The sequence below is a fragment of the Anneissia japonica genome, unplaced genomic scaffold (assembly GCF_011630105.1).
Source record: "Anneissia japonica isolate Jap-2015-1 unplaced genomic scaffold, ASM1163010v1 scaffold24_len2511860_cov200, whole genome shotgun sequence".
NCBI lineage: Eukaryota > Metazoa > Echinodermata > Crinoidea > Comatulida > Comatulidae > Anneissia > Anneissia japonica.
The window spans coordinates 1,999,552-2,012,619 of record NW_022730786.1 but is presented as its reverse complement, the minus strand read 5'-3'; the positions used below and the strand labels follow the sequence as shown (position 1 = coordinate 2,012,619).

General features: G+C 31.0%; 1 protein-coding gene across 1 annotated transcript in view; it reads left to right on the top strand.

The window, feature by feature from the left end:
• LOC117115067 (calcium/calmodulin-dependent protein kinase type 1D-like) overlaps nt 1-13,068 on the top strand; it is a 66,509-nt gene that overhangs the window by 35,043 nt on the left and 18,398 nt on the right. The window contains exons 5-8 of the mRNA XM_033258722.1: nt 573-772; nt 1,605-1,717; nt 5,140-5,218; nt 8,330-8,417. Coding sequence (XP_033114613.1) covers nt 573-772; nt 1,605-1,717; nt 5,140-5,218; nt 8,330-8,417 — 480 coding nt within the window. The remainder of the gene's footprint in view (nt 1-572; nt 773-1,604; nt 1,718-5,139; nt 5,219-8,329; nt 8,418-13,068) is intronic.

The following is a 13,068-nucleotide window of genomic DNA, read 5'->3' as shown; positions in this document are numbered from 1 at the left end:
TATACATTATTTATTCGTAAATTAATTTTATGTGATAAGCAGTCTCACAATGTATGGACTTTCTTTTGTATGATCGATCGATGAATATAAGTTTTTGCAGATATATTTGTCATGAAATAATATAATATATTTTTTATTTTTCTGTTTTATTCCTTTCAACAGGAAAAACTTTAAAAAATACAAAATTGAAACAGAGGAGTTGTGGAGAGACAAAAGCTGTTAAAAAACTACTATCACTGAAGGGCCTGTCTCTTCAACTCACACTGTACTTCCATAAAACCAATTCAAACATAAAATAATTTAAAGCAAACATTGCTCAAAAAAAAAAATTAAAAATTAATAATGCCGATAACAATCCAGAAATTCTCACGCCCGACCCAAAAAATACTTTTCAATTCAAAATAGCAATTATTTTACAATTAGATATGTTAAAAACTGCACAAATAATGTATTTTTATGCCTTGCCCAAGGACAGAAGCGAAATACACAATAAGAGTTGTAACCAGAATCTAATTCACTACTACTACACTAACATTTCCATATTTTGAATTGTTACTTTATCTTCATCCTAGCCTGAAAATTTGTTATACTACTCAGCCGACGAAGATGCAAAAATTATGATCAGTGATTTCGGCTTATCAAAGATGGAAGAATCTGGGGACATGTCAACAGCATGCGGTACACCAGGCTACGTAGCGCCAGAGGTATTGAGGCAAAAGCCTTATGGGAAGGCGATAGACGTCTGGTCAATAGGTGTAATATCCTATATTTTGTAAGTTTGAGCATTGTCTATTTTTAATTTACCACTTGTTTATGTGAAATCTTCTTCATAAAAATTTTTCTTTTTAACTTGTTTTAAACCATGACTGTATTGCTGTAGCTACCAATACCAAAACTTATGCTAATACTATACCAGGACGAGTTTACACAGTCATAAAGGATTAAACTTTGGTGCAAAATGTTTGAGGCTTGCCAATGTCATACTTGCATGTGTAAATGAGTTAGACATATTCCTCTAAATTTCTTGTTCTTCGGATGCTGCATTATATGCCATGTCCAACAATGGACCACATTGGCGTAGCTTGCTTTTGGCCTTGAGGGTGCAAAAATAGAGAATACGGAACTAAATCCCTATTTCAATGAAAACTTGAAGGTTATTTTTAGTTTTAACCCACTTAGTGGAGCTAACTTTTTTCCAAATCCCAGTCTACACCCATGGACCATACATTTACATAATACTCATGCTACTGCTGAACTTCTATAACAGAATTTTTGAAATCAACAGTGTTTGGATGATATTATCTTTACAATTTTATACACTTTCTATTACAATTATTCTTCTATTGTACACCATTACAAATATCAATACCAATATGTTGCCACTCTGCTCATGATTATTAAGTCAATAATTGAATGTGTATATTATATTTATACATTTTAGTTATTAGTTTCTATTTCCATACTTGTTCTTATTATCATACAAGCTGTATTATTTAAGATTAATTTTAGATAACGAACACTGCATAGAGAAACTTGATTACATTGTGCATTGTGGCGTGACAATTTTCTCTCGTGTTTCACGTACAATTGTCATTATTTTTCAGACTATGTGGGTACCCACCATTTTACGATGAAGATGACAGTCAATTGTTTAATCAGATTATGAAAGGAGAATACGAATTTGATTCACCATACTGGGATGATATCTCTGAGTCTGGTAGGTATTTATATGGTTGAGATATTTGCTTTGGGCCTAAATCAATTTGAAGTTTAAATAGATATGGTAAAGTATTTTAATACCAAAATTCAATTGATCCTTGCAGAGCATAGAAACCTCCCTAGCAGAGATCAGACTTTACTTGAATTTATTCTTTTGTGTACAAAAAAAAATATTAACATATAGTCTATATTAATATTTATCAAAATAATATATATGTAACATAAATTCTTATATATAAATCATATGTACATTTAAATAAATTTATATATGTTATGTGTATAGCATGGCTATCTAATAAGCACTTTTTTTGTGATTATTATTATAATTATTATTATTATTATTATTATTATTATTATTATTATTATTATTATTATTATTAATACTATTTAGATCATTTATATAGCGTCTTTGAAGATAAAAAGCGCTTCTTTTTCCCAGGTCTTTGGGTCCACATGCAGGCAACCCAACCAGGTACCTATTTATACTCCCGGGTAGAGAGAAGCAATGCAGATACAGTGCCTTGCTCAAGGACATAAGCAAAATGTGCTCCAAGGGATTGAAACCCAGACTTCGACATTGGGAACTAAAACTGTTTCCGCTACGCCAAACCGCTTCTAAAACTAAATATCAGACACTGGAATGTAAAATTAATGACTTCAGGCTTAAGAAACATTTTATTTGAAGTGGTTGAAAGACTAAAAGCATTATCTTACGATTGTTACTGTATCTCAGCATCAAAATTGGCATTTCCTGTAATTCTACTCTGCACTTTTCGCCTGATTTTTCAAGTCCTCTTTCATGTTTGAGTTTAATAATGGAAGTATGCTGTACTAATAATAATCTATATCGTGATGAAAGCACTGAGGTTGTGTGGTTCTGTTTTCAACTTGCCTTTCATTTTCACAACATGATAATAGGGTGCTTTCGATTTGCGATGACTTAGTACATAATTATGTCATCATTTTCTCTTCTGAAATCTGGAACAGTCGACGGCCGAATCTATGTTCAGGCCAGAACGAGGACTGTACTATATTAAACGATTGACCCAGTTAAAGTGCGTCGGTCTTTGCATTGATCACAACAAATTTTATTTACAATAGAACGTAAATCTCACGCGGTGCTATTCGTGGATGAATGAATTCATTCTATGTTCTTATTCTGTGTTTTTGATTGAAAGGTCCTTAAAACTAAGTGAATGTGTTTTTTTTGCTTTTTATTCATTATAAATTTGAATAGTAGACAACAAGAACTTAAGTTATCTCATTAGGTGAGACGTTTTTCTATAGCTTTAGTAAACCCATCACCCGCCAATAAAGATGATTGCAAATGAAAATATAAATTTTATTTTGGCCAAATAGTGCACCCACCACCACAAAAAAAATTGAAATTTATGCAAATGCAATAAACTGGTTTTATATTAGATAGCTTTAGTTCTTATTTTGTTTATGGATGGTCGATTGAATACAATTTAAATTTTTTTTTAAAACCACAAGAACACATTCATATAGTTATTATAATGCTGGAAGGTGAGAGCTTCTTCAAATTTATTCAATTAGAGATGATTATTATTACAATTAAATTATAAGCATCCAATTGGAAATCAAAATTTGGAAAAAAATAATTTTTATTTTCTCTATTGTCTGGATGTTTATGGCATAAATATTTTGCTAAATAAGAAAACAAAATTTTATATATTTTTTTTTTCCGCCCTCTTCTGATGATTTTTAACAAAATAAGTTCGTGAAACAAGGTTTAAGAAAGTGTTGCCTTACTGTCAACCTTTGTGTCTTTCACGTTTTTCTGATACCTATAAACATCCAATTGGATGTTTGTATCAAAATTTGGAATTAAAAGGGTATGAAATGATTCCAGAGAAAACCTGAGAACTTGTGTTTGAACTGAGTGAAAGATCTATATTTAGCGTTTCCTTTGATTGTTACTGTATATCGGTATTATCAAATCTATTTTGAGCACTCTTGTCCGGTTCTCTGTATCCTCAATCATGTTAGAGTTTAATAATGGAAGTACACTGTGCTAATAATAATCTATAATTGAATAAATGTGAAGAAGCTCTCACCTTCCAGCATTATAATAACTATATGAATGTGTTCTTGTGGTTTAAAAAAAAAATTTATTTAAATTGTATTCAATCGAGCATCCATAAACAAAATAAGAACCAAAGCTATCTAATATAAAAACAGTTTATTGCATTTGCATAAATTTACTTGACTGATTTGCTGGGGCTGGGGATGTAAACAAATTTTAAGGCATCCTCTTATTTGCATTTGATTGCTGTTGGATGTAGTTTTTGAAATAATGAAATATAGAAAAATATAAAATAATTAAGAACATATTTAGTAATAATTCAACTTTATTGCCTGCAATATATTCACAAAACAATTGATATACCATTAATTACTTTGATGAAAACCCTTGATTATGGCTTAATATCTACAATTGAAAAAAAAAAAATTCAAAAAAATCTCTTAATATCATTCATAAAAAAATTATACAATTGTCATACATCAAAGTTTTTTAGCTTAAATCACAGACATGAACAGCGGTATAACTTGTAGTGGACTTATTCATAAAAGGTTAAAGAAAGATACAGGCATAGAACCTTATTTCTTCCACAAAGAATTCCAGATATGTTAAAAATTAAGAATTAGATATGTCTTAGGATTGATATGCTTTGTAATTTAAACTATTTTTTTTTGCATGTATATATTACCCAGCAAATAACTGCTATAATAATACTTGATAAATTTTTATTGAATAATTTTTACTTATTATTGGACAAATAATGATGAATTCGATTCTCAATCTGAAGGTTCTTTAATCCAAGTATAAAGAACATAACTAGATGCCTAGACAGTGATCATGATTATCATAGCCTGCATTCATAGGTTTTTATTCGACTATGCACTATGAATAATGTCGCATAATGCTATGCCAAGCTGTGAATAATGTGCTGGCCCGTCTTGCACCTTAAATTGCTGGCGAACTTTGCCTCGGCCCGGGTTAGTTTTACGTTATTTCTTGGTTTAATTTTTAATATTGTCTCATTCTGGTACATTCCTTTTCTAGATGTAACATTATTGATGTGACTATAATTATTGTTATTAAATAAATTGATTGATTGATTGATACAAAATTAAAAAATTAACAGTTTATTTTGTTCTTTATCACTCGGTAGCCACAACTTTAACAGGCAGTCATTTTTTTTTATGGTATGCTTTTTATGTCTGTGCCATAAATATATAATATATTGTATCAAAATTTCTCCCTATTTCTTTGTTATGTCTAAAGGTTTGTGTCAGTTATGTTCATACATGTGTGTGCTATAGATTGCTTTAAGTATATCTTTTATTATAAAAATATCAATATTCAATTTTTTTCCATTTTTATTCTTTTATCAGCCAAAGATTTCATTAGACACCTTATGGAAATTGACCCAAACAAGCGTTATACGTGTGACGAATGTATAAATCATCCATGGTAAGCAAACTATTGTTTTAACCTTCCGCTGTTAATTAATAGTTAATTAAATGTTGCCTTATGACATTTCCATGAAAACATGTGTTATAGAACCTTGAAGCCTCATTAAAGATCGCTGCTAATATATCTTGCTATTATAATATTATATATTATGTTATTATATATTTATATCTCTTATACAGTTGGTATCACAATTTGTTTTGAATTGTAATGATTATAAATGCAAGTATGTTATGATATGTGGGTAGTTGTTAAATCCTGTATAATTTAATATTTTCTAAAGATAGATTTAAATGGTCACCCAATTAAAAACTATAATCATAAATTGATTAAATATTATATTATTTTCATATCATTTTAATTTTTTATATTTAACCTACTATTTAAAAAATGATTACATTTAAGAAATGTCTGTTACTTAATTTCATTGCTATAAATTAGTCAACCAATTCTATTTTCCGAAAAAATGATAAAGAAATTGATTAAACATTATATCATGTTCATGTTATTTTTATTCTGTTTATATTCAACCTACTATTTCAAAAAATGATTACATTTTTACTTTATGTAAATTTATTTCTATGTTACATAATTTAATTGCTATAAATTGGTCAACCAATTCATAATTATTTTCATAAAAATGATAAATAAATTGATCAAACATTACCAGTATATTATTTATGTTATTTTATGCTATTGTTTATATTCAGCCTACTATTTCAAAGAATAAGTACATTACTTTATGTAAATTTATTTCTAAGTCTTTGGTAACTGCCGTGTGTGCGTCAATATTGCATCATCATTGTCATAGGAGATAAAGTAAATTGGATCTATAGTTACCGCAAAAAAATGCTTCATACACAATAAGCCTGACCTCATGTTCGGTTTGAATTAAAAGATTATAGCGAACAGATCTCGCAGTTCTTTCACTTAATGTCATGTGATATACCTGAATAGCTGTAAGCTTCTTATATAATACATCATAGGTCTTTTGATAAGCAGAAATTTTATATACTGTTAGTAACATTATAGATAGTCACATGAAATAGATGCATGGCACTTGTGACATCGTATACTGTTATTAGTGACATTATAGTCAGTCACATGACATAGATGCATGGTGATTGTCGTCATATCGTTATTAGTAACATAGACAGTCACATGACCTAAATGCATGGCAATCGTCACATCATTGGAGACATAGATGGTCACATGACATATGCATGGCAATTATTCCATCATATACTGTTATTAGTGACATTGTAGATAGTCACATGACCTAGATGCATGGTAATTGTGATCATATACTGTTTATTATTAACATTATAGACAGTCACATGGCCTAGGTGCATGGCAATCGTCACATCATTAGACATTATAGATGGTCACATGACAAAGATGCATGGCAATTGTCACATCATATAATGTTATAAGTGATATAGCCAGTCACATGACCAGGTACTTCATCACAATCAGTAACATTATGTATAGTCACATGACATAGATGCATGGCAATTGTCACATCATAATACTGTTGTTATTGACATTAGAGACAGTCACATGACCTAGATGCATGGTAATTATCACATCATTAGAGACATTATAGATGGTCACATAACCTAGATGCATGGCAATTGTCACATCATTTACTGTTAGTGACGTTATAAGCAGTCACTTGACCAGGTACTTGGCAATTGCTACATAATATTTAGAGTCACATGACCTACATGAACAATAATTGTCACATCATATACTGTTATATAGTGACATTATAGATAATTAGAATAAACATAGATGATTGTCACATCATATAGTGACATCATAGATGATCAAATGACATAGATGCATGATAGTTATCACATGAAGAATTATTTTGAAGTAATCAAATTATATCAAAATTAATTTTGTATGTTGTTAACAATAAGGATTTAGAATTTCTGATTATAACGCATTTTGTGTGGTACGATCATTAATCTATTATTCCCAATAGATCCATTTCTGCTTCATTAATGTGATGAAAATATTGCAGGACTGATCAACTTCTGTCTAAATGTCTTCTGCTTTACTTATACTGAAAATGAATAAAGTAGAAACATAGGATTAGCTAATAAGTATATTATCTTAATGTTCAATTAGCCTATTTTTATATCTCTAAGTATTCAGTTTTTTTTAAATGGATTGTCAAAAACTAATTTGGAGACATATATAATTATATTGATACATTTATTGTTTTTGGTTTTATATATTTTTTTATATTAATTTGCATTGTGATTGTTTAATATTACAATACTATTGTTATCAGTATAGCTGTTTCATTACCCACCATCATCATCATCATTACCATATGTTAATCTTTGTCAGTTTATATTCTTTAATGCATCGTACAGCACTTAACATAGTTATGTATTGTAATTTAATAGTTAATGCTTAATGTAGACGTCAATATATATAATGATCTACAAGAAATCTCTGTCGTGGACAAAAAAGAAGTCTTAGTTTTTTGGATTCTGTAGTTCCAGTTCCTCATTTAGATTGTTGAAGAATGAGGGCAGCATTTCTTTTTTTCCCCAAAAATATTTAAAGCTGGTGTTTGCTTTAAAAAACAAAACACTTTGTATTTTTGTACATATACTGTCCGTTAAAAGATTATGAAAACTACCTTTCCACCAGGCTGTACTCCAGCCTGTCATAATCATAGTTATCATCTTAATCATTATTAATCATCTTCATTATCATCAAGCATAAATTTATTATAATCATTATCATCATCTTTATATTTGTCATTTCATATCTTCATCCTATCATCGATCATCTTTAGCATCATCATTACTATCATCGTCATTATTACCTTCATTATTACTTTTATCATCAACCATAATCTATTATCTTCAGTCATTATCATTATCATCATCTTAATAATCCCATTAAAATCATTATCCTCAATCATCTTGATCATCATCATTAATCATTAGGTTCATAATCATCTTTATCATAATCATCATCGTAATTCATCCTTATAGGCCTACTATATGAGATAATTATATTTAATATGAATTTTCAATTATCCTCATTTTGTCCTGTTTGATTTAACATTTATCTACATTTTTGCAGGATTTCTGGTAACACTGCTCTTGATAAGGACATTCATTCTACTGTCAGTGCACAGATGAGGAAAAATTTTGCTAGGAAAAAGTGGAAGGTAAGCAAAAGTGATGTATTTGAATAATTGTCTTTCATTGTAAAGAAAACAAATTAATTACCAGTATGTTCACCCTGTGTTTTGTACGTGCAAAATAAATAATAATAATAGTTTGTGTATTTATAGAAGAACTATTATAGTTGTGTGTGAATTCTGATGTGCCGACATGGGCTGCATTTCGCCTCTAGCACCTTGGGAAAAAATATGCGGAAGTATTCAATAATGTGGCGCCACTTTTTGCTAAGTTACGTGACTTGTGTATTCTTATTTAGAATTCCACTCACGCGTATTTGCCGATTTGCTAATGGGCGAATCAGTGTCCGAACTGGCATGGCCATTTGGCTAGAATCAAACACTAATTCTTTTTTATTGTGAACGTCAATCAATGATGAAGAGAGATGAATTATATAAGAATGGATTTTATTGTCAATCCTAGGCAAGACGAAACTTGTTGTAATCATACAAATCCTCGAAATGCAATGAAAATATTATTAAGTTTCCTTATAGATTTACATTGTAACCTGAAACAATAAGAATTACATTTTCCTAGAACATGTAATAATAATAATAATAATAATAAAATGAAAATGGATTTCTTAGTTGATACAGATTGCAGAAGGATTGTGAAATTCATATTTTCTCGATAAAATAAATAGTAGGAATTATTTCTATATGTCGTATGGTTTTATTAGCAGACGTGAAATTTGGTCCAGTTCAACACCCGATGACATATCTGACATGCTTGTAGAATTATGTATGAATAAATGATGAATAAGTAAGCAGAAATAGACATGATGTTTTGTTAGCTACTGATATTGATCTGTAAGAATCACCTTATCAGCTGATATTTGAGCTTTATAATCTCATAGGTTTTTTTTATTCACTGCCTTCTCAATGGCAGATGTTCCAACAAGATTTTCCATAATCTATATTATCAAGTTTTATGTGGTAGATTTGTGTGATTTGCCCATATATGGGAAGCATGATGTCATATCACATCCATATTTGGGCATCAGACCAATATTTGGGCACAATGATGTCATATCACACCCAAATATGGGCAGGTTATGGGTATTTGTCGCATAAAACTGGATAGTCTGAACAAATGTTTACAGGATTGAAATGTTTGGAGAAATAGTGACATAGTGGTAAATCTTGGACTTTGAATCAAAGATTGGTGGTTCAAATCTGAAGGTCAATTTTGTGTTTTTGGTAAAAGATAACATTGAAGTGAAAACCATGATTTCAACCTCTAGCTGCTTTACCTTCATCAAAGAGAGCTCTGACCTCATAGGCCAGACTGCCTGTAGGCCAGAATATTTGTTCGACCAGGGTAATTAATATGAGAAGCGCATAGAAGCCTTAGAGTGATGCGCTAAGACTGACAAATCATTATCAGTATCATCATCATCATCATCATTATTATCAGTATCATTATCAATATAATTTCTCATTATTGTTATTATTATTAATATCAGTATCATCATTATTATATTATCATTTTCATTATTTCCCATTATCACATTATCATAATATCATTATCCAATATCATTTTTCATTAATTGTTGTTATCATTATCAATATCAGTATCATCATTATTATGCTATCATTTTCATTACCCATTATCACATTATCAGTATAATTTTTCATTATTGTTATTATCATTATCAGTATCAATATCATCATGTATTATAATTTTTATTATTCTATAGCCAATTATCACATTCATTTTCTTTATTATCATAATCGTTATTAAATGGCAGTTCTCCCAGATCTGTCATCTTACTTCATCATTACCCATTCTGTTCATCTTATCTTACTTTAAACTCATATATCAAATACATCAGGTGTTCCAATTTCATATTCTGGTGATCGTACTGTATTTTTCAAACTTTCAGATGGCCGTTCTTCTTTTCAATGACCTTCCTTATAATGTTAGCAATCACTTCAAATCAATGTCTATATAAGTCTGAAAACAGATTCTCTTAATTCATATTCTGTAACTGGTCTTAGAGGTAGATTTGCACATGGTACAATATAACTTAATTTGATTCACTTTATAGCTAACACTTACTTTTTAAATGATTGTTGATAGTTTATTAATGTTATTGTTGTTATTATGCCATTGTTATTTTACTGAATTGCCTTAAATCAATTTTCTTCATACAGTACATATAAAAACCTCCTTAATATTGTATTTGTAATAAGATATTATTTGATTGGTAATCAAACTGATGATTCAGGGCCAGAGCCTGCATACTGTATCCCAAACAGTGGTGGTCCCAGCGTGAGGGCAAGGAGGGCATTTTTCATGGCTCAGACCCAATTCCCATTGCTACCTCTCCTTGTGTTTCAGCTGGAGAGCTGAAATACGTACAAGTTACAATAGCATTTAAGCTATTGGTCCCACGTGCATTTATGACCCATGTGCACGTTAAAGAACGCAGTTACACTCGTCGGGAAAATGTAGGGGATTGTTTCCCCCAGTATACTGCCCAATCACCTCCAGAAGGACCCCACTGGAAATAAGTCTTCTACTAGACTTTCGTGGTCTAACATCCAATAGCACACATCCTTTGGCTGGAGACAACATATTTCATAAATAATTACTGAACATACCAGTGCTTCCTTGGAAATGTGTGGCTGTCACTAAAGTGTTGAATCCTCAACATGATAGCTTAAGTTCTGCATTGCAAATGATTCTATACTTTATAATTTCTTGTCATTTTCCACACCCTAGTTTTGACCAACGATAATTTATTTATTAATAATATCATTAATATTTGAAGAAGTTAATTTATTCAAGCCTGTGAAGGAATTAATTCTTTAAGATCTTCTTATATGCTACATAGACATTGAGACTGGTCTTATTAATATTGCCGCATAAAGAACTTGCTAATAATGTTATTATGTATGCAGGTTGAATGCAACTTCACACAGAGCTATAATTAGTCGAGATGAAATTTAATTACTAATCACAAAATTCATCTGAGCAAGGGACTGCCAGGCTAGATCACAATTCTAACTGAATTTATTTGGTTTTCGTTACTCAGTTTTGCATCAGTTGTTCCTTTATGTGCTAGCATAATAAAACTGCTAATCATTGACAAGCCCCCAAAGGATGTCTGAATGAGGTGAAATCGAACAGTTTCAAAGTCTGACTCTTAGACTTACAGAAACTCAAAAACAGGTAGCCAAAACTTTCATTCAAAGGTTAAATGCTAAGCATACCATTAAGGCAAGAACAGGAATTATATCCAAGTGTTTTGAAGAAAGCCTGAATATAACGAGCCAGAATTCTGTTATATTAAGACAATTACCATTATAAGCCAGTCTAGGAAACTATAATTTCTGTCTAAACATGCTTATCATTTAAAACCTAGGGAGCTAGATGTGTCTGAGTATTATGGCTTAAAAGCTAACATAGAGAGCTAAAAATTGAGTGTCCAATCAGTTAGGACGAAATGCAGTAGGGAGTCGGAATTTGTGTATGAAGCTCAAACTATCTTTAAGGACAATTTAAAGGAACAAGGAAATTTTTCTATGTCTAAGGCAAATTCGGACAGCAAAAACTGTGTTTGAGTGTTATGGCTTGCGATGGTTACTATCCTCTGCAAATCTGCATGGTAATATAAATAGCCTTTGGGCAAATCAAAGGCAATGGAGATCTGTCGCAGCTCGATCATGGTTGTATCTATATAGATGTTGTAATTATAATATCTCTGTGTCTGATCCAAAATGTCTTTACAATGATCGATCGGTTTTATCTTTTTCAAGAAACGCTGGTGCCCGAATACTTGTGTCAATTACTAAATGTTATAGTTTGATGAATGTGTGGTGAACTATAAGTTATGGTTGTATGCACTATTTCCAAAATGGATGCATTATTTCTGTTGGGTTTAATGTAAAAGGGTCACACTTTTGTTAATTTGTTGGTTGAAATTTGAGATCCTTTAGTCCCTGGTTCTATTCCATTACCGCTCTCCTTGTGTTTCAGCGTAAGGGCTGAAATTTATATTTTTTATTTTAGCATTTATATAGCGGTCTTCGCCACTGTCATAGCGTTTTTTGCCCTGGTTGGGATACGGAATCAATCATACACAACGTGCAACCTCCTCAGCTCCCTGGGGAGTATTCCTAGTCATGACTGTAATCAGCACTATTAATTCATTCCAAACAATTCATTTATACTCCTGGGTGAAGGGAGGCAAATGTAGATAAAGTGTCTTGCCCAAGAACACAAGCAGTGTGATGAGCTTCGACCTCAAATCCGTGACTTTTCCGATTGAAAGTATAACGCCTTACACGCTGCGACACACTTCCACACGTGTGTACTGTCTTTCTTAAAGGCTTCATCTTTGTATATTAAATCACAAGGTTCATGCATAAATTGAATATGAAAATTAGATATGATTTTCAAACATTATGATAATGAGGATGAAGATGACAGATGATAATGTGATGATTATAGATACAGTGCAAGTAGTGTATTTCAATACTTTTGGGAATCCTGTGGCTGCACTTGATATTATGGAATATTCAAATTAGTTAAGAGATATTACATTTATGTATAGAGATGAATTATTCTTTTTTGATTTAGTGGTGCAGTGGCGGGGGTGGGGGGTGTTGTACCTGGCTCTTATACACATCT